At 35.2% G+C, this 23,848-nt stretch overlaps 1 protein-coding gene across 4 annotated transcripts in view; it reads left to right on the forward strand.

The window, feature by feature from the left end:
- MAP2K5 (mitogen-activated protein kinase kinase 5) overlaps positions 1 to 23,848 on the forward strand; it is a 233,478-nt gene that overhangs the window by 62,191 nt on the left and 147,439 nt on the right. For all 4 annotated transcript variants that reach the window (XM_036218037.1, XM_016140982.2, XM_016140980.2 and 1 more), the window contains exons 9-11: positions 11,299 to 11,338; positions 22,827 to 22,895; positions 22,987 to 23,068. In XM_036218037.1, the coding sequence (XP_036073930.1) occupies positions 11,299 to 11,338; positions 22,827 to 22,895; positions 22,987 to 23,068 (191 nt within the window). The remainder of the gene's footprint in view (positions 1 to 11,298; positions 11,339 to 22,826; positions 22,896 to 22,986; positions 23,069 to 23,848) is intronic.

Here is a 23,848-nt window from a genome sequence, read left to right on the forward strand (position 1 = left end):
TATATATCTTTGGAACTAAAGATATCTCCAAAAAAAAAAAAAATCCAAAAACATTATGGAATTGAGTTTAGAATCCAAAGACTTTCCTTCTGTTGTCTAAAACATAGCACCTCAACATAGAGGCATGGTGCCACTCAAATTTCATCTCGTTTGGGTGTTTAAATATGACTGTTCCCAAATGGTGGAAGGCATGATGGTAGTTTGAATGGTGTTCAGTTTTTATGGTAAAAAAAATAGTCCTTCCTGGTTTGTTTTGACCCTAGTCATGATACTCCCATTTCATGAAGTCCGTTATGCACAAAAGTGCACAAAATGAAGATAAAGTGCCTCTCTTCAGCCTGACAAAAGCTATTCCTTTGCAGAATGGTAGCTGCAGTGAAAGTAAATAAATGAATGGACAGCAATCACAGCCTAGTTGATGAAACTGTTCAATTAAAGCACAGGCATTTACATGGTGTAATTTCCCTAAATTGCCAATGAGCCCCTTTAGACACAACCAGTGTTCAAATTGATTTCAACATTGATTTTGGCTGAAGCTGATAAATTTCTGCTTGTTAGTTAAAGTAATTTTGCAGAAGACTTTGTACTGCAGTATTGAAGTGTTCATTTAGCTGATGGTTAAAAGAGGAGTTATTTACAGAGGCCTCTACTGTTGTTCTGAGATGGGACAATTCCCCAATCATCTTTTACTTTTAATTTTTTAGGCTTCAGTATACCAATCAATAGGTGATTGAAACTGATTAAAACTTATCCAACCAGCTGCCTATGGCAGTTTAATTAGAAGCTGGATGATTCTTAAATTAAAGTTGTCTTATTTTCATTGCATAGCCATCTTCCAGAAGAGTAAGGGACTAACAATGCTGAAAACTTAGTGTGGCTTTGTTAAGGTATCTCACAAATGTTACCTCCATAGCTATTCCAAAGGCAGCTCAGAAATGTATTCAGAGTATTTTACCTTTATAGAGATTAAAAGTAATAATATACTTGCTTGCTAGCCAAGGAATTTTTTTTTTTTAGGCAAAGGGATAACCTGTAGTATAATGAGATATATGAAAGAACGCTATTTGTGATATATGTCTTATTTCATGAGCAAGATGAATCCTTGAGCTTATTTTTTAAATACTGCAGTACAGGATGAAACTGGCCATTGTGATATCTTGTGCCTCTCTCATCAGCTTTGAATTTATAATTTTATTATGTATTGAGGCCTGATTTAAAATCAATCTCCAATGAATGAAAAATATTTTCTTATAAGTACATGTTAACTTTTCAACAATATTGTGGTTAGGTTATAGAAGAGAGATTCTTTTCCCTCCCCGCCCCTTCCCCCACCGCCCGCCCAGGGAAGTTTCCCCATACTCATTTTCTCTAGTGTGGAACAATTTCTTGAGTTTTTAATGGAAACGGGTTAATATTTCTGTCATAGGGGACATATTACATCTGGTACTACAGAGAAGATGGGAATAAATGGCTCGCTTTTCAGAGGTGCATTTACTCTTTGACCCACTAGGGTCCTATTTAGTGTTCTAGGAGAGGTAATTTAGTAAATTGTACTCTAGTGGCCTGAAAAAGTTAATGCACCTCTGAAAAGTGAGTCATTCAATCGATTTTCCCTATTGCTTTTTAAAAAATCAACACTGACCATATCCAGAGAACCTTGGAGACAACTGGAGTTAGAGGGTCTAGAGGCAGCCAGTTTATGTTCACACAGGTTTGTTGGGGCAAGCATTGGGTTTGGCTTCAGAGAACTTGACTCCACTCCCCATTCCAGTGCTTACCAGATAAGAATCGTGAAGGAGTTGTCAACCTCACCAAACCTTTTTTCCCCTATCTATAAAGCAGGAATAATAATACCTACCTTACGGATGTTTGTGCAAATCAAGTAGCTTCTCTATATAAAAACTTTTTATAAACTGTAAAGCACAATAGAATATTATTAGCAGAAGGAAGTTTTCTGAAATAGCCATTTTTGTATCTGATTTTGGAAAGTGATTTATTATTAGCTTTCCACCAAAAAACTGTGAGCAGAGATTATACCGTAATGAAACCATTTCAGGAGAGAAGGTGCCTAGCTAGTTAATCCTCAAGGTATTCCTATTTACCCCATATGTATTGCCAAGCTACTCCATTTCTTTATTTCATTCTTAATATTAGGCTTTATTTCTCTTGCCCCCTTCTGTTTTGCCCATTATATTCTTTCAGAACCTTTGATCAAGAGACCGCTATGATAGTAGCTTCTTTCATCTCAAAGGTATTTAAGCCATATGTTAAAAGACATTACTCTAGTTGATGGGGGAGTGTTAAAGGCTTGAGTCAGGCCTCATCAACTTATGGAAGAAATATGGAGGCAGTGATGACCACATTAACTTTGAGGCAGGTATAGGAGTAAAAAAATGGTATGTAACCAGAGTAAATAGAAAGAAGACATGATAAAATATATAGTTATTGTTTTTCTCTGGAAATCTTTCTAACTCAACCAGATTCCCTATCTTATATATGTTAAGTTGGTTTGTGAGCCCTGTGTGTGATCACCATCTTGAAAGAGTTGTTAAAATCTGTAACCTGATACCATGTTTGATTTGACTTAAACAATCCGCGAAGAGAGGCTATTGCTTAAGTACAAATTATTTTGCAATCAATAGTTAAGCATCTGTAATGGGTTTTTAGGCAGAAGGAAGGTTGGCATAGACCGTTATTGAACTAGTACAGCTTACATAAAAAGCTTCTTTTTACAACTGCTGTTTACTTTGGATTTTCTATTTTAACAGCTAGAGCCTGCCTAATGTGCTTATCTATTATGGAAGGCAACAACTGTCAGTGTTGATTTCCCTGAAACTATTTGAATTTTTTTCTGTGGATGGCTATTTTAGTATGTGACATATTGGTAACATCCACCCCCAAAGAAACCTGCCAAGAGGACAAATCTCTGAAAAGATCAAGCAATAAAGCAAGTTTTTCGTTAACTGAACCACAGCTAGTTTACATTTGGTGGCTGAAAACGTATTGTTGCATTAAAAGATGACATCCAGAGGGTTTTAAATCAGTCTCACAAGATAACAAAAGATTTTTATTTTGTTTCTGTATGTATGTATATACTCACATGCATTTCTGCACTTGACTTTTTTAAGGCAAGGAAGGAGTCTACTTGTTTGGTGTTGGCTTCAAAATTTTTTGGCCTTCTGCTTTTTTGGCATGATGTAATGCAACAAACTCTCATGTTCCTTATTTTAAATAGACTCAAAGTATATCACCTCAAGCTGAGTTATCTATTTCCTAGTGGTGCATTTAACCTTTTAATTTCCATCATCTCCTTTCTGTTTTAATTATCTTTTGTGCCAGAGCTACAAAGTCTTGGAATAGAAAAACTTCTAAGTGTGAGAAAACTTCTATTTGTTATTCTAAGTTTACACAAAATCAGAGTTACTTTGTTTTTTGGGGGAGGTGGTCAATAAATAAAATGTTATCTAAAGAGCAAGAAAATAGCATCTGTAACTATGGAAACCAGTGATCTTACATCATATTGGCTTTAACAGATACCATGTATTTTTCTTCTGGAATCTGTGAGTGTTAACCTTACAAAAGGGATTTCTCAGGTGCAGTCTAAGAAGGGATGATTATCTTGGATTATCTAGGTGGATTACCATGTATTTTGTTTTGTTTTTGATAAGGAAGTATATTTAATTAGGTCTCAGTATGGCCAACTCAACTTTCTATGCTAACAAGAATTAAGCATTACATAGATAATTAAAATGGATAACTAATCAAAAATCTTATTTTAGACAATGGTTTGTCTTCTCCCAATCAAACTTTTTGTCTTAACAAATCGAATCTCAGAATGATTTGTCTTTCACCTGGTCTCCTTTCCTTTGCTCTGCCTCCGATGGACATCTTGGAATGGCATTCAAAGAACAGAGAATCCATTATAATCCTACAAACTGTTAAATCTTTGCTTGAAAAACAACCAATTTTATCATTTAGAAAAGTCATTAACTACGTCTGAAATGAGCTAATAACACAAATGCATTTGTAACTTACTTTATTTTTAAATAGCTTTTGCTCTCCTTCTTTCTTGCTTCCTACCTATCCTTCAAGAGACCCAGGGAGCAAAATAAATAAAGATCCCATTCTTTCCTGTTTACTTAGAATAAGGGCATTCCCTTCAAACTACTGGTTATTTCTTAAGCCAACTCCTAACTATTGCTTTCACCATTTTAGTGACTGGATTATTTTCTTAGGTTTCCCATCCATTTAGAGAAATTTCCAGCAATTGATAGCGCTCTGTAAATAATTCACAGAGTAATTGTGTCCCTCTTTTCACTAAGCTTCTCTGAAGTATGTTATGTGAGAAGTAGAACCGAAGTCAGTGGCATTTATTCCACATGTTGTATGAAAGAATTGCTCTCCCCCTTCACAGGACAGTGGCAGTACTGTCATTTTAGTGTTCTTGTTTTGCCATTGCAATTAAAAGTCATCATATATACAGTTGTTCTTGAGATCCTTACCCCTAGAGGCAAAAAAAGGGGGGCGTTCCTACTCATTTTGTTGGCCATTTTGCTAACAAATTGACATTTATAACAGTATCAGTTATGCTAAAATATGAAATATTTATAGCTGGATCATTGGTCAGCCCCTCCATTCTTAAATTATATAGTGAAGCATAGGTACTCCCTATTATAAATTCTTTCTGCTCATAATTTAAAATAATTTGATTAGATAGAGTGTGTTTAGAAATTAACATGCAGAATAGTGTCATAGAAATTAGATGCCTACTTTAATTGTATGAGATTGTACAAGTTTTATCAGAAAATATATGATCAGCTCTAGGTTATTTATTTTGTGAACAGGAGTCAGCTGGGATGATTCATAATTTTTTGGTTCTCCTAGAATTTGAAATTCTAAGCATAAATAATTTCAGTAAACATTGTAAAATAAAGATGCATTTGATTTACGCATGACAAACTTGTGTGGGAGTCCAGATGTTGGAATGTGAACACAGACAGGTTTTTTTCTCCCTTATGTCCTGTGTGAATATAGGACTTTTAACATTTTGTTTTCAACAGTTTCTTTTCCTTCCTTTCTCAATTTTAAAGTTTCTTAGAGAAATTCAGTTTGTTCTTTGGACTGATGTATCTTTTAATAAATTCTCATTAGGATTTAGATGAAGGTGAGCATACCTCTAGCCATGTATGTATTGTACTACACCCATCTTTGACATTTTAGAGAACAGATATTAGAATTAATTGCATTTGTCCCCAAGTATTACTTTTGAAATCAGTCACATGTTTTTTTGAATACCTTTTCTGGGCAGGGTATTGCACTTAGTGTGGGAGCTGTAACACCAACATTCAAGGCCTCAGGGACATGATTCTCTAGGTTCCATTGCTAGGTTATTGTCTGCACCTTCTCATCTCCTTTACTGGTTTCTTCTCATCTTTTTGACTTTGAATTTTGAGTGCGTTGGGGCCAATTCTCAGACTTTGTCTCTGTTTAATTTGAATTCCTGACAATGTGTGTAGTTCTGTGGCTTTACATACCATCTTGTGTTGATGAAGCCTAAATCTGTATTTTCAGCCTTGTCCTGTCATATCTGATTGGATGTCTTCAAGGCATTTCCAACTTACCCAAAACTGAACCCTTGATTTCCTCTGAAACCTGCTCCTTCTTTAGTTTTTCCAGTGTCAGTAAATGGAAACTCTGTTCTACAAGTCGATCGTGACAGAAACTTTGTAGTCATCCTTAATCCTTCTTTTTCTCTCAGACCATCCACTAGATTTACCTTCAAATCTGTCGGCCCTTCCTCAAAGCTATTTTAAGAAACCAGCCTCATCTCACCACCCCTTTTCTACCTTGCTATTCCAAGCCATTAGCTTTTGCTAGGATTATTAGCTTTCCAACTAGTCTCCTATGTTCTATCCTGCAATGTGTTCTCTCTACCTAGCAGCCAAAAGGATCTTTCTAAAATGCAAGCGCTCTCCCCTCCCACCATGCCTTCTCATATCATGCAGAATAATAGTCAGATTCCTCACCACGGTCTAAATGGTACTACACAATCTGTCTTCTTACTACCTTTCTGACCCCATCTCCCACAACTAGCCCTCTTGCTTATTCCACTTCCACAGAAATGTCAAACACACCATAGCAATTTTAAAAAATTATTAATTCCATAAATATTTATAAAATGTGCCCAGCACAATTTTAGGCACTGGAGATTCAGTAGTAAACAACAACAACAAAGAAAACAAATCTCTGTTTCACGGAGCTTGCTTTCTAGTGGTGGGAGAGAGATAATAAATTAATAAATTAGGAATTGATGAATTTTATTGAAGAATAAAGAAAGGAAGAATGGGGTGTTTTGTATAGGATAGTCAAAGAAGTAACATCGGACCTGAATAAATGACAGAGCAAGCCAAGTAGATGTTGGCGGGATAGTGGGCCAGACCTGAGGAGTAGGTGTAAAGGACCTGAGGCAGGAGCATGTCTGGTGAAGTGGAGTGAATATCGTGCGCAAAGGGCATTGGCAGAAGCAGGGGTTGGTGAGGTGACCAAGGTCCAGATTGTGAAATCTTTGTAAGGACTTTTGATTCAGCAGTTAGAAATATACCCAAATGGGGAGTGATGGTGATGATAAGATTATGGAATGAATTAAATGTATATAGAATTTTTTTTTTTGTAAAACGCCATCCAAGTAATAGATTTTTGTGTCATCCAGAAGTAATAATCAATTCATTGAACATTTGTTAAATATAGAGAACCTTCCATGTGCCAGCATTTGTACAAAGTGTAAACAATGCAAAGATGATTAAAGACATGGTAGTGTTCACCGCCTGGTATGGGAAACAGACATATAAACAATTTTTCTGCACTGTCTCTAGGAGCTATAACAGCTACCAAAGTCTGAAGACTAGGAGAAGCCTCAGCATTTTATAGTCTATGAGCATGTACACCTAAACCTTGAACAACTCAGGTTTGAACTGTGCGGGTCCACTTGTATATAGATTTTTTCCCAATAAACACCTCTACTGTTTTTGATCCTTAATTGGGAGTCTGCAGATGTGGAGGACTGACTGTATGCATTGATCTTCACCATTTTATATAGGGAATTTGAGCGTCCACGACTTCAGTGTCCACAGGGGGGTCCTGGAATCAGTCTTCCTCGGATACTGAGGGTAGATAAATTTTCGAGAGTCAAAATTGTATGTGGATTTTCAATTGCACTATGAATAAGCACCCGTGACCCCCAAGTGTTCTTTTTAGAGTGGCTTTTATTTTTCTATTTATTAACCCAAGAAGAATTTTAAAAGTAGGCTTCTCATTTAACCATGGTGATTGTCAAATGGTGCTTCTGCTGAGATGAATACCTGAATGTGGCACTTACCATATCTATCTGTAGTATAATTAAGTTACAGTAGTGGGTGAGAGATAAATTTTTTAAAAAAGAGAAGTCTAGAATTTGAATCACAGTATAGCCATAGCATTTCAGGTGGCTTTTTAAATTCTATATTGTCAAAGTTGGTTCATTGTAATGCTTCTTGTTTTTCTTAATAAATGATGTATTGCAACCTTTTGCCAGTCTTCATTGTTAAAGCTAACTCTTGCTATTTTAGTCTATTTTAGCAGGTTCCACTCTCAAAACACCTAGCTACTCTGAAAACTTCCTAGTTTTCTAGATGTAATGCATGCCAGGCCCTGTCCTCAGTGCTTTACCTATGTTTTCTCATTGAATCTTCACGACTCTATAAGGTAGGGACCAATTTCTCCATTCCAAACTTGAGACAGCTGAGACACAGTGAGGTTTACTAACAGTCCAGGTTCATACTGTTGTTAAGTGACAGAACTGGACCTGGGATCAGAACCCAACTTCAGAGCCTTCACCCTCACTCTCTGCCTGCCAAGATAGATTAGCGGTGATTGCAGAATGCTTCCTTATCTGGAGAGATTCAGACGCAGTGGTCCTTAGCCTGATTGGAATAGGTCACCACCTTTGTAAATTTTGAATTATGAGTTTCCCTATTTTAGAATGCAGTGAAGAATATTTAAACGTCACATATTGCCTTAGGTCCAAAAATGTGTACATTCTGCCATAGTTCCAGTTTTGGCTTTGCCCTTGACTACTGTGTGAACTTGGATAAGCTTTTTAACCTGGGTTTTGGGTGTGTCCACTGTAAAAGGAAAGGGTTAGACTAAACAATTCCCTGTATTCTCTACTAGCTCAATAACTTATCTGATTCTGTGCTGTACCAGAATTAAAGATTGATATCAACTTTTTTGTCCAATCGTCTAGAACCTATTGTTCCAAATGAAAAAAAGAAAATAAGAAAGTATGGTTAGTAAGTGTTCTCCTTTGCTGGGCTCTTTGTTATTTTAAATACTCCAAAAAATTTATGCCGGGGTGCTAGCTTTTGCCATCTTAAAGTGTATCTGTTGTGTGCTCAGTTTTAAGGGGTAAGAATAGTCCCTGAAGGTCTATGCTGGACACAAACAAAATGGAACACTCAAGACTAAGCACTAAAAATATCTCATAAAAGTCCTTCCTCCACATACTCATTGGAATAGGTAATTACTGTGGCAACAACAAACTAATTTGAAGTGTTAGCTGTTAATTAAAACGCTGCAGAGCTGTACAGTTATCTTTTGGTGTAACCAGAGCCTCCATTCAAACTTCATTAATCACTTTACAGTTAATGTGTTGAGGAAGGTCAAGACAATTGAGATGCAGTATCCGCTGAAAGTAAACAAGTTCCTTTTCTCTGGGTAGAATGCCATTTGCAAAGTTAAGGGGCACACTCCACTCATACCTGGCATTACCTTTGTCATCCACTTCTCCTTGATGATTAAATGTTAAATTGGTCCTGTCATTGCATTGTAAACCAAACCACACAGCATCTTTATTGCTCGAAATCGAACCCAAACTTCCATGGATGAATGTCATAATTAAATCATCAAGCCTCCCCCTTTTAATTCACTTGGAAATAGGAAACCTTTCCTTTGGAAAATAGATCGGCTTTCTTTACAAGCTAATTAAGTTGCCAAACCGTCCGATATGGTATATATGTTAGACTATCTGCTAATCATTTCTTTATCGCTGCTGTTGGTCTCAAAAGTCCAGGTGCTGCTTGTTGTCCAAAGTATCAGCACTATTCTTTTTATAATTTTTGAATCCTTATATATACATTCAACTGTTCTCACATTTTAGTCTTTAGTTAGTGATTCTAATATACAGTATTTTTGAAAGTTGAAATTAAAAGAACCTGTGGCATACAAGAAGAAAAATAATATATCATTATTACATTTTACAATTATATTACCTGTATTTACATGGAATAAAGTTACTAAATCCCTTCAAATCACATTTCAGGTTAGCTTAGTCTAACAACTCTGTTAGGCATTGAGGAAAATACAGTGTGAGTCTTTATATATCAATTTACCCATGAGTTAAGATATATCATGAATCATATCGTGACCTGAAATGTAATTTCACATTGTAAAAGTCTTATAGTGACATATATAGTAAAGTAAGTGGTAATTTGTTTTAAAACCAGTATGATATAGGATTATAAAATGTATATCACTATATACAAAGAAAATAAGAAAGTATAAAACATTTTAAAATAATTTAAGTTTTATAAACTTAATACTATTTATATATATTTAGGAGGTTGATATTTAGAGAAGCCTTTAGACACTACAAATTAAAGAACTCTTTGTTGAAGTGAACAACTGCCAATTCTGTTAATCTTGCCTGTTCTTTAAATGAGATATACCTGAATTTCTCTGTAATCAATAAAATAAAGGCTGTTTACCTTCCATAAGTGGCTCAACCTTTGTTTACTCTAGTAGAAAAAGCAGAATGAATTTCTTATAACACTCATATGCATGGATATATAAATACATTTACATGTATTTTTTTCCTAATCTTACCTGATTTTGTAACTTTTTATATGTGACAAGTTATGACCAATACTTGTAGGTTCTTAACTAAATTGTATCTATAAATTCATCTCTTTAAAAACACTTATAAGCAATTGCACAGCTCTGTAAATTTACTAAAAATCATTGAATTGTACAGTTAAAGCAAATGAATTTTTTCATACACTTAAAGCAAATGAATTTTTTCATGTATAATTACACCTTAATAAAGCTGTTAAAAAATTTTTTCAGACCAACCACACAAATATTTCTGCCAAAACAACAGAAAATGATGTTCTCATTTGATAGTAGTAGAATGCATATTTTATTTTTGTTTTAAGAAATGAGCAGTTTTTGTAACTATGTGGTGATGGATGTTAACGAGTTTTACTGGGGTGTTCCTTTTGCAATATATATAAATATCAAATCACCATGTTATATACCTGAAATTAATGTAGTTACATGTCAGTGATATCTCAAAAAATAAAAATAAAATTAATGAACAATCTTTATTAGTAGGTCATTCCCAGGTAAGAATTGGGAGCCTGGTCAATTTTGCAACTTGTCAGGTGAGGGCAAGGAATTCCTGAGAAGCTCAATTCCATTCCTCCACATCCTCCCTACCCCATTCATGTCTTAACCTTGGCCCACAAAAAGTCTTGATGAGATAATGATATATTATTTCTGCAAACTTTATTCTTACTCTTTTTCGTAAATGAATGTATTCATTTTCCTTGACTTGATTTGTAGTTGTTTCACTATATCTGGTCATTTGAACTTGTCTCTTTTTTGAAGCTTATTTAATATTGAAAGATGCCAGCTTTAGGAAAAGATGAACTGCTTAGCTGAATCTTATAAGCCTATGACTTCTTATATGACTTAACCATAGTTAATTCCATTTTTTTTGAGATTATTTTGATGAAATGTAGGGATATAGTTAATATCTGTATACATAATTGAAATAAAAGGAAAACCTGTTTTATATGGCTCTGTTTAGTGCCCAGCGGAGAGCAGTAGAAGACCTTCCCCCACACACTGACAGTATATCGTTAGGGATCTGGAGATAGAAGACCTGAGTTTGAGGTCTAGTTATGCCACTTACTGACTTCGTGCTATTATGCAAACTACTTAACTTCTCTGTGCTTCGGAAGTTCTTGTCTATAAAAGGATAATGCCGGCATTACCTCATACAGTCATTTTAAGATATGTATAGTGAATCATTTTGTAAGTCATTAAGCTCAATAGAAATGTAAATTACTACTTTCATTAGTGTTCTTTGAAAGTATGATATATCCCATTGCTGCATTTGTGTTCAGATTTACATTCATGTCCTTAAACATTCTGTAGGTTGTTCAGTGATCCCAAATGATTTTATTTTTCTTTTTCCCATAGAGCATATCATGTCCCAAGTGGGAAAATACTAGCTGTAAAGGTAAGTGCTAGATAAATTTTATAAAATTCATGAAATTCTTGATGTTCGCCACTTTTTCTTCCACCTGTTAGCTTGAGTCACAGGCATTGTCAAAGAGGAAAGGAAATGGTTTACGGTTTGGATGGTAGGTGGTGGAAACTGTGGCACTTTGGCGTTAAGGCTTCTGAAGGTATTTGAAGTATGCCTTAGAATGGTCAGGTGTAAGCTCTTTCCTTGCGTTGTGATTCTTCTCGTCACTGTTATCTCCACTTCTGTCTGTGATCTCTGCTTAAGTGGCATCACTATCTCCCTGGTCTTTCAGCTCAAAACCTTAGCAGTTAGTCATTCCTCCTCCCCACACCCCGTCCTGCCCCTATCTCTGACATCCTGTAAGTCACCAGACACTGTCAGAAATTTTCCTTGAAATGGATCCATTTGTCACTTTCTCATCCTTATTGCCTTGCCCTCCCATCAGACTCACATACCTCCTACCTGGACTTTTTGTAATAACTTCATCACTGTACCTTGAATCTTCTTCTTCTCCCATGTCCCTAACTCTATCCCCAGAGTTGAGAAGTTAAATTCAGATCCGACCACATCACTGTCTTGGCATTCCCTCATTTGCCAATCCCAGTAGTGTACTACATAATGTACAACATAAAGCCTAAGTTGTCTGCCTTGCTTCTGGCCCTTTACATAGGGCATTCTGAAATACCCCAGAACCACACCCACCAATAGTCAAACTGCGCATTAACTCTTGGGTGTTCTAGACAGTTACCTAAGACACTCCTCACTTGTTGGCCATCCTGTTTGGAATCCATACCTCATCCCTTCCATATTCCAAGGTGCCAGTCCTGCCATGGGACTTTGGGTTTAATCTCCGGCATTGGCTATTGGTGTTTGATCTTCCCATCATTTTGCCTCAGATTTCCCTAATGGGCTCTCTTGAATTGTACCTCTGACTGAACCTGAGGCTGTCTCAAGTCCAACCCCACAGAACCCCACTTTCAATTCTGGGTTCTTAGCTAACAAACTTGTCAGGCTGCTTCGTTCTTCACCCTCTCTACAAATTGGTCAGACTCTCGATGGATTGGCCCGTACCTACCTTTACAGCCACATCCTCTGCTTTACTTGTCTCTTACTTTCCATCATGCCATCTGGGCCCTTAATATTGAGAGCTTTTATTTTCTGAGTGACTCCTATATGCCGAGTATTATGCTAGATGTCATATAAATATTATCTTTAATATTTAAAACTACAAAGCAAGCGTATGTGTTTTAGATTTGAGGAAACCGAGACTCAGAAAGCTGAATTGTCCAAGGTCACACAATTGGAAGAGCCAGAGCCAAGATTTAAAACAAAATCCATCTGACTCCAAAGTGCATGTCCTCTGCCTTACCATGCAGCCTTTCTTACAAATTATTATCATTGCTCCTCTTTCTAATTTCTATCTATCCTTTCAAGGTTCATTTCCAAGATGCTTTCTTAGCTATCCCCAGTGAGAATTCAGTCTTCTTCCATAACACTTGAATAGTATACATTTCTATATCTTTTATCTAGGAATCTAAAAATCTAAATAAATTGCAGTTGGTTATGCCTTTTAGTAAGGTTAAACCAAAGCTAAGACTCAGGTCTTCTAACTGGTGTATAGTCCACAACTAATACAGCACCTAGAATGTGTTATGTAACAATATCAAGTCTAATTTTAATAAATAGCTTTTGGCGAGGAGATAAAACAGAGCTCCCTGTTGTATTCTAGCTAAACTAGGTTCACAGAATTGTAGAACTAAAAGAGGCTTTAGAGATCATCTCTGAAGCCCAGCATTTTACAGGGGAGGAACCTGAGGTCCAGAGAGTTCCCAGCATAGGTACTTCAGAGCTATTCCCCATTCCACTCTTCCCAGGTTCAGTGAGTATAGCTGTGTCATACCACCTTGGCACTGAGTTGTCTTTTCTATACCTCCTGAGCTCCCCCTCCACTCAGAGGAAACCTTCACCAAATTAAGCACTATTTTCTTTCCTATCAAGTTAGTTATTTGTTCCTTTAATGTCAAAACTCTTAGATTTCTGCCAGTGATATATTTAAAGACAGTCAACCTTAGGTTATTCACTCCAAGAGAGATGAGTACTGCTATAAATCATCCAAAAACTTATTATTTGGCCTCGCAAGTGCATTATAATTTTTCATAATTTCATCCATTTTGAATTATGTTTAACCTAGGCTGATATTAAAATTCTTGTGCATGACTATTTAGTTGCTTATGGTAAGGGGCTAATAGTTGTTTCTGGAAAGGATTAAAAGCAATTTTAAAGAAAACACTTAAGAGAATCTGTTAAAGCAGAGACTTTCAATAAATGAAAACAGTAGAGGTTTACAAATATACTGTTCATTAGACCTGACCATAAAACTGAGCTTTAGAGCAAGGACTGTATTATATTCACTTTGCATCCCTAAATTGTATAAAATAACATACTAGATGCTCAAACTGAGTTGAATGAATGAATGATTTAAGAGTAGATATGATTATTATGTTTAAACTTTTTGTTTAGCCCCGAGCTTCTTGTCAGTGAAGGCAAAAACCATGTGGCTTATATATTAGTCATAATCTAAGAGAAAGAATTGTACTATTTCATCAAAGAGGCAGTTTTTCATTAAATCTTAGAAGTGTATTAGTTTCCAAATATGTGGGGATTTTCCAGATACCTTTCTGTTATTGATTTCTAGTTTAAATCAGTTGTGATCTGAGAACATACTTTGTGTAATTGGAATTATTTTAAATTTATTGAGATTTGTTTAATGGCCCAGAATATGAATTAATCTTGATGTTTCCTGTGCATGTGAAAAGCATATACAGTCTGTTGTATAGGGTATCGTATAAATGTCAGTTAGATCAAGTCAGCTGATAGTGTTCAAAATTTTTGTATCCTTACTGATTTTTATCTACTTATTTATCAATCATTAAAAGAGGGATTTTGAAGTCTCCAGCAATAATTGTGGATTTGTCTGTTTTTTTACTTGTAGTTCTAGCATTTTTTTTTTATTTACTATTTTTTGAAGATCTATCAGGTGCATTTGGAATTATTATGTGCTCCTGATGAATTGGTCCCTTTATGGTTACAGAGTCACCTTCTTTATCCATGGTATTGTTCTCCACTCTGAAATCTACAGTGTCTGATAATCATATAGTGCTTTGAATAGTGTTAGCATGATATGCTTTTACTTTTAACCTTCAGTGTCTTTATATTTGAGACGGATTTCTTATAGACAGCCTGTAGTTGGGTCATTTATTTTAATCCAGTCTGAAAATCTCTGCTTTTTATTTGGGGTATTTAGATCATTTACATTTCATGTGATTATTGATATGGTTGGCTTCAAATCTATCATTTTGCTCTTATCTATTCTGTCTGTCCTTAGCAGTTATTTTAGAGTTTATAGTGTACATCTTTAACTTAAAAGAACTTAAACGTACTTATATTACATTCAAGTAATGTGGTACTACTTTATAGCATGAGAATGAAAACTTAACACAGTTTACATAGTATACTTTCATTTCCTTCATCCTGACTTTGTTGTTATTATTTATGCATTTTACTTACTCATGTTATAAATCCTAAAACGTTACTATTTTGCTTTAGAGAGTTGTCTTTTGAAGACATCGAAAAGGAAAAGATTTATGTTTACTCACATTTTCACCAATTACAGTGCCCTTCATTCCTTTGTGTAGGTCCACATTTCCATATGGTATCATTTCCTTTCTGTCTGAAGGACTTATTTCTTTTACATTTCTTATGGTGCATGAGTCTTCTGGTAATGAATTCTTTCAGCCTTTGCATGTCTGAAAAGTGTATATTTGACTTTCATTTTTGGAAAGTATTTTCACCACTTATGAGAATTCTAGGTTCTTTCCTTCCTCCCTCCCTCCCTCCCTCCCTCCCTCCCTTCCTTCCTTCCTTCCTTCCTTCCTTCCTCCCTCTTTCCTTCCCTCCCTCCCTCCCTCCCTCCTTTCTTTTTCTTTCTTTCTTTCTTTCTTTCTTTCTTTCTTTCTTTCTTTCTTTCTTTCTTTCTTTCTTTCTTTCTTTCTTTCTTTCTTTCTTTTGTAAGTTTTAGGTATATAATTCAACAGTAAGGCAAATTATTTACATGCACATATATGTGTATGTATGTAATATGTGTATATATACGTATGTATATACATATAAGCCCATAGGGTTGCTCTTTTCTTTCAATATTTTAAAGATATTATTTTACTGTCTTCTGGCTTGCATTCTTTCAAATGAAAAGCTTACCGTCATTTAAATCTTTATTCTTCTGTGCATTAGAACTGACTTCTCTAGCTGCTTTTAGGACTGTTTTCATTATCACTTGTTTTATGCAATTTTAAAAAATTTTTGTTTTTCAATTAGAGTTGACATTCAGTATTATATTAGTTTCAGGTGTACAGCACAGTGGTTAGACATTTATCTAATTTCAAAGTGACTATCTTCCCTATGCTACATTTCACATCCAGGTGACTGTTTTGTAACTATCAATTTGTACTTCTTTATCTTTCACCTTTTTCAACTATCTCCCCAGCCTCCCTCCCGTCTGGCACCCATCAGTTTATTCTCTGTGTTTATGAGTCTGTTTCTGTTTGGTTTGTTAATTTATTTTGTTCTTTAGATTCCATAGGTAAGTGAGATCATATGGTATTTGTCTTTTTCTGTCTTATTTATTTCATTTAGCATAATACCCTCCAAGGGTTCGTCCATGCTGTTGCAAATACTAAGATTTCAGGTTTATTTTTTTTTTTTATGGATGAGTAGTATTTCATTGTATGTAGTCTTACGCAATTTGATTATGATGAGCTTTTATGAAATTTTCTTCATGATTGTACTTAGGATTTGTTGAGATTGTTGGATCTGTGTACTTTTAGCTCTTATCAAATTTGGAAAAATTTTAGTCATTATTTCTTCAAATATTCCCTCCCCCTACTTTGGTAAGTTAAATTGCATGTATTGGATCACTTGAAGTTGTCTCACAGCAAAATGATGCCCTGTTATTTATTTTAGTCTTTTTTTTTCTCTCTAATGTTTCATTTTTGGATAGTATCTGTTGTTAGATAATCAAGTTTCATCTTTTCATCTGCATAGTCTAATCTGCGATTAATCATGTTCAGTATATTTTTCCTTTCAGATACTGTACTTTTTATTTGTAGTAGTTTATGTGGACCATTTTTACATCTTTCATGTCTCTATTTAATATGTTCAACCTTCCTTTTACCTTCTTGAATATATGAAATACAGTTAGGATAACTGAATTAACGTTCTTGTCTATCCTATCATATGTGTCATTTGGGGTAAGTTTTGACTGATTGCTTTTTCTCTTCATTTTGGGTTGTATTTTCTTTTTTTAAAATAACTTATAATTTTTTATTGGATACCAGTCATATGGCATAGGTGCTAGATATTTTTGCTTTCCTATAAATATTCTAGACCTTTATTCTGAGATGCTGTTTAGTGCCTTTGAAACAGCTTGATCCCTTCAGGACTTGCTTTTAAGCTTTATGAGATGGGACCAGCCCAGTGGTTAGTCTATAACTAATTTTCCCCACTCAGCTGAGGCAGTAGCCTTTTGGATACTCTACCCAGTGTCCTGGCAATGACAGGGTTTTCCACCCTGGCTGGTAGGAACACAAATTCTCTCTGCTTAGTGTGAGGTCTGGGGATTGTTTCCTCTGGTCCATTCTTTCCCTGATCTCAGTTTCCTGACATCCATGTGCTGATCATTACTCATCTGGACTCTAGGACCCCTTTCCAGATCTCTGGAGTTCTCTCCCTTTGATGCTCTGCTACTAACCTCTAGCTGCATTGGCCTCCTCAGACTCCCAGATGTGTTTCTTCAACTTAGGGAGGTGGCTGAGCTCTACCTGTGCTCTCCTCCCCGCACTGGGGCCTAGAAACTCTCTAGTCAGTCAGCTGGACCATCATAGGGCTTATCTCTTTTATTTCCCATCTCTCAAGGATCGATCGCTGTCCTGTTTTGGCTAATGTCAAATGTTGATTTTTCTGCTTTTGTTTTTAGTGTATCTTCCTTTGTTATCACCACTCTAATCCAGATGCTTTGTTTGGTCTCTTGTCAGAAATGTTGACCAGCTTTTAAACTTTTCATTCAGAAACAGAAGCTACCATTTATTGACCATTTATACAGTGCTAAGCACTTTACATACATTTTCCTCATTTAATACTCACAACAATCTTTTATTGTTGTTACCATTATTGATCCCCATTTTACAAATGTAGACGCTGAGACACAGAAAAGTTAAATAGCTTGCCTCAGGTCCCACAACTAATAATTAACGGAATCAGGATTTGAACCTAGGCAAGTCTTGCCCCAATTCTATGCTCTTAACCTCTGTGTTGCCCCTCACTACCCTTGGATTTGGCTTCCTAAAGTATAGTTCTGGTAACATTTCTTTCCCACTCAAAAGTCTTCAAAGTTTCCACATTACTTCTCAATAAACTAAAAACTCTGTGGATTGGAACTCAAGATCTTCCACAATATGTTGTCAGCCTACCTTTATAGCATTATCTTATATGACTGAATCCTGTGCTGCTTTGTAAGTTGAACTTGTTGCCTTATCTGATCCCACCCAGGTACTTTCTTCAAAACTTTGATTCACATATTTCTCTCTAATTAAAATGCCTTCACCCGTATCTCCACCTATCAAAATCTCTAACACCCTTCAAGAGTCAGCTCCAAAGCTGAACTTACTGTCAGATGTGGTATATCTGTCACTCACTCACTTTCTTCTTTAAACCTCTCTAGAATTCTGTGTCTCTTTTGAGTGTTATCACATACTTCCTTGTAGTTTGCTTTTAGTGTATGTGTATGTTTCCCCTATTATTTTGAAATCTCTCTTTAAGTGGGGAACAGATTTTACTTATCTTCTTGTTTTACTCATTGATTCATGCAGTGCCTTGCGTGGAAGGCCTAGTGCATGTCACTGTGTAATGACTAGATGTTCAACACATAATTTTTTGAATGACTGACTGAATAAATAAATTGTGTTCTTTCTTTTTTCAGTTTACTCATTCATCGTTTGAGGTAACATCTTAAAAGCAGGTTCAGCTCACATACAAAATATCCCATAGTGTTCTTTGTATGGACCATTGCTCTCAGCCAGAGTATTTCTTAGCTTTTTTATATAGTAAAGGGTGAAATGAAAGGTTAAGAGTTAGAAGCACATTTGATCTTTTCCTGACCCTCTCCTGACTTTGTGTGACTTCAAGCATGTCACTTGAACCTCTCAGTGACCTCAGCTGTGAAACGGGGCTGCCTGGTGTCACAGAGGGATTGCAAAGAGCAGCAAATCACAGTCCTTGTCTAAACAGAATCACCTAAAGGCCTCTAATGCCTGCATAGAATGATGAGGAAAATTTAATTTCCCAAGTCAAGTGGTCAGTTGGACCCACTTGAATGTCTGTGGGAGCAATTAGATGAACGTCCTTGAAAATCTGTTACTTTTCTCTTCCCACTCAAAGTATTTTTAATTTTTATACTTCTAAACATTTTTATTTTAGACAATCATTCTAATGTTTCTTTTTTCAGACTTCAAAGGGGGGAAAATATCACTTCAGATGTTTTTAAAAGCAAGATGAATTTTGAGAAGAAGTACTTTGAATTTTTATCTTATACTAATGAATTTAGAAAAATTTCTCCCTCAAAGCACTTTAAAAATGATACTAATCACATTTTAATGATAACTATTTGATGATGACTGTAAACTCATGAAATGTGTTTCTAACTAGCTTTTTTTGTCAGGGAGTGGTATAGGTAAACAAGACAATTGCTAACAAATAAAGCAAAAAAAACAAAAATAGCCATCTTGCAAACAGAACCTTTTTATAACCATTAATGTATTCTATTAAACCCTTCAAATCTATCAACCTTTCAGCTTAATAAATTTCCCAGTATTATTTAATTTTTAATTGGGAAAAATCCACCTAACAGGAAATTTCTTAGCGTTGTATACAACATGTGCTGATTATCATTCTTTGACTGTTTGGGGTTTCTGCTGCTTTTAAACTAGCATTTAAATGGACCATTTGATTAATCATTTGTATACTGACTGTAATCCTCCCAAATTTCCTTTCTGAGTTGTACATACTGTAAAAGACAATTATGTTGCCACAGATTAAATACGCGAATTAAAACAGAATAGCGGCTTAATTTGACCTGTGATTTTGCTCTCCTTCCCTTTAGTGGAGCGCGTGCCACTCCAGCAAATAAATGAAGTCATCCATGACAGGTTGTGATGAATTGCCGTATTTATACTGTATATTTTAATAGCCTCACACTAATTTAAATTGAGCACAAAGTAAATTATAATTCAGTCACTTGACTGCTTATATTTAACCTGACAACTCATCCTTATTTGTCCTGGAGGTGTAGCAGAGAGCAGCGGAAATGCACTCAGGTATTTCAGTTTCTCACTTAACCCTTTCTCCATGAAATGCTTCATGTTCAGATTCTCTTCAGTGTGAAAAATTTAGCTCTTCTTAATAATAATAGTAATAACAGCAACAATAATAATGAAGACCCAGGGAGTCCGTACTTTCCTGTACTTCGAAAAGAAAATTAGTATTTGCCATGCTTTTTTTCATTACCTTCAAATAAGAAATCGGACTTGTTTATTTTTAGCAGTTTTAAAGCTCACTCACAGGAATGCCCAAGGGAAAGAGAATTAACCTTCCACCTAGAGTGCCAGGTCTCCCAGAAAATAGAAGAGCATTTCAGTAGAGTTATTTTCAGGTGGATTTTACTTTCTCTCTCAAGTTCCCGGAAATTACTTTATTCATTTTTCTACCATTATGGAATCTCTACTGTTCTGGACTATAGCAAATACCAAAATGATCAAGGCCTGTTAGAGTGCAGCTGATTGGCTCCATACATACAGTATTATTTGCTACACTTCTATTTATTTTAGTGTTCGTATCTTTGGTTTTTAATTCAGTTGTAGAAATCAAGCAATCCATTTCCACCCTGTCTAGAATCAGCTTCTTATTTAAAGGATTGTGATTGTAAGGAACACTTTAATTAAATTCCACATCACTTAATGGGCACTACTGTGAGTAAGCCCCTATGCTGAGTGCTGGGTGTGTGTGTGGGTTGGGGAAGGGGGCTGGAGAAAGATGCGCAAGACTTGCCCTTGTCCTTGAGGTGCTCACAACCACTCTTTACTCTTTAGCCTTCTGTTTTTCAGAGGTGAGGCATGGATGCTAAAGGCAGTTTGAAAGGGAGAAAGATAAAGGGCCAGAGCTAGGGATAAATTCTGATGAAGGGCTTTGGGGCTGGCATTCTGAAGGTAGTGGTAGCATTCAAGCTGGGTCTAAAAAAATAGAAAAGGTTTTATGGTCAATGATGGTGGAGTGGAGAGGGGAAAGACAACTCAATGGGAGGTAACAGCAGGAGCAAAGACTGGAAGTAGGGGAAAGCACAGGACATTTGTATGGATCAGTAAAAATCATCTGGTTTCACATGAGGATTGGCTTTGGGTGGGTGGGGAATAGCGAGGGGAGCTAGAATAGTGGGTTAGAGCTAAATTGTGAAGAATTCCTTGATTGTCACAATAGAGTTTTAACTTTATGTTAGGCCGTAGGAACCCACTTAAGGTTCTTGATCAAGGGAATGATATGTTTATACCTGGTAGTTTGGGATTAATTCCAATGTGTTGACTAACCATGTGAGATCATGTCATTTCTAGATTATGGGTCTGGATATACAGTATAGCTTAGTCATACTAAGCACTGAGTAAATGTATTCTTGAAATCTTAAATAAGTGGTTCTAACTTTACTGTGGGTAAATCAGCTGACAAGTTTTTTAAGAGGTAGGCCCAATCTCAGAGATTCTGATTCCATTATTTTAAGGTAAGTCTCATGCATCAGGATTTGTTTAAAAGTGTCCTGATATATTTATATAAATACCTTTATATAAAGGTAATTATAATATGAGGCCAAGGTCGAGAACCATTGCTTAAAGGTAAATAATGACTTCATTCCTTGTAGTAGATTTTTTAGGATGAAAGATTCTCTGTGTTTGACATGGATTGTGGATAGCTCTAATATTTTAGGGCATAGAATTGAAACAACACTAGATGAACTTATTGTGTTGCTAAGTTTTATATAGGAACAAAAATACAAGTGAATATTGTTGGCAAAATGATTACTGATTGTGAGAAATGTTTGAATGTTTCTTGGCAGTTTTGTATTATATTTAAAGTCTAATTTAGTGAGAGCTTTTATAAATAACTCTAAAACAAATTCACGATAAACTGGCTGTCCCTTTTCCTCCCTCACTTTCCCTTCCCCCAAATGGATGTCATTACTGTAAAATGTGTTTTAGAATTATCCTTTTCTTTCCTTGCTCCATCAGCAGTTTGCAATTCATAATTTATAGAGTTTTTCCTCCAGTCTAATTATATTCTGCAGTTTTAATACAAAATGTAGTTCATTGTTGGATGGTATATAACTACACTACATGGTAATCCTGAATGTTAAGTTTTTAATCTAGAAATGTCTAAAGTCAGAAACTCTGCCACAAATCTTTAAAAAGAAAAATGTCTTCCAATTATTTTATTCTCATCACTGTCTTTTTTAAGTAAAAAATAATTTCTCTTCAGTTGGCTTTACTGAAGTGCTAAATAAATTTGAATATTTGATATTCTTTTTTTTAAAAAATAGTGTTTGAAATAAAGTAGAGTTTATTTTAGGTAACTTTACAAATATTTTACATTTATACATTACAAATCTGAATCAGTGGTTGATATTGTTAAGAAAACCATAAAGCATCAGTATATACTGGGAAGTACATGGTCTTTGGAGTCAGGGAGGGGCCCTGATATTGCTAGGCTGAGCGGTTCCTCAGAACCTTGGTTTCCTCCTCTAAAAGAAGAGAATTAGATGAAATAATTTCTGAGGTTTCATCAAGCTCCAACACTTTATGAAATTATTAGCAGAGAAGCATTATGCAGCTAGAAGAATTTAAAAAAGATAATATATTTTAAAAACTCCTTATCTCTCTTATAACTAAAAACCCTGCTTTAAATGTCAGTTTTACTCATCACCCTCTTCCTCTTATCGCCTAGTATCTGAATTACAAGGCAATTCTTTTTAATGGTTTCAGGGTCATTCCTATCTTCCTCTCCTGAAAATAACCAATGTGGCCAAAATAGGGTGTATAAATTAAGGGCGTTATAACTTAACTGACTTTTAAAGCCATTAATACTGACCTTTGAGACCTGGCTTTTTTCCTGGTCCCATCAATCACTTCTGTACCACCTCCCCCAATACAAAGGGATAGATAGATGCGGATACAGTTTGTATGACTGGGGGTTATAATGGTGGGGAGGAGAAAGGGGGAGTGAATAGAGGAAACACCATATTTTTGATTTTTATATTTCATAGTGAGTATAGCTGTATTTATTTTAAAGGTGAATAAATGTATGAATGTTGATTTTTTTTCATATTTAGGTCATACTACTAGATATTACACTGGAACTTCAGAAGCAAATTATGTCTGAATTAGAGATTCTTTATAAGGTAATTTTTTCTTGGTCATTTTTCTGTATAAAGCTTGACTATGGTCTTGGCTTGCAGGTTTTTAACTACTTTTGTCTTATTTTTGTTTCAGTGTGATTCATCATATATCATAGGGTTTTATGGTGCATTTTTCGTAGAAAACAGGATTTCAATATGTACAGAATTCATGGATGGTGAGTTTTCCCTTTTATAATACTTGAAAATGCTTTTTGTGGGAGAGCACTTTATAACCTGGTTTTGATATAGATGTCAAGTAGAATAAAAAATAATTAAAATATAATAATATTTACTTTCTTTATACTCTAAAATATCTTAGTGTTGGGAGTTCTTGGTGTTAAATATTTGTAGCTGACCTGTAATTTCAAGAATGTAATTTCATTTACTTTTATTGAAAATTTAAATGGAACAAATTAAATGCTAGTCTGATCAGTGGTTTGATATTTGATTCCATACAATCTGTCTTTACTTGCAAAACAGATGTTCTGTTCTTTTAATGTTTCAATAGCCAAAACAGATTTTCTATTAACCCAATGTCCTGTTTCTTTTAGAAAGAAAATGGTTCTTAATTGCCAGATAAGAAATTGTTTTCAACACAGTTGTTTAGCTAAGATGTGTTAAGTTTTCTTTGGATTCTAGCTCTTTCTCTTCTTTATTTTTCATTCATTTCCATTTTAGTAACTCTTTCTTGATCTGAATATTATGGCAAAATTCAGATTTCTTGATACTTTATCAGCGGAATTATGTCATCATTGTTATTGTTTACCCATTTAAAATCAAAGCAGTCTTTAAATATTACATATCAGCGGAATTATGTCATCATTGTTATTGTTTACCCATTTAAAATCAAAGCAGTCTTTAAATATTACATATTCAGTTTTACAGTGTTTAACCCATTCAAATTCAATATTTTAAAATATACTTAGTTCATTCTGGTAGTTCATAGTATAGAACTG

This window comes from Rousettus aegyptiacus, unplaced genomic scaffold (genome assembly GCF_014176215.1).
Source record: "Rousettus aegyptiacus isolate mRouAeg1 unplaced genomic scaffold, mRouAeg1.p scaffold_m13_p_3, whole genome shotgun sequence".
NCBI lineage: Eukaryota > Metazoa > Chordata > Mammalia > Chiroptera > Pteropodidae > Rousettus > Rousettus aegyptiacus.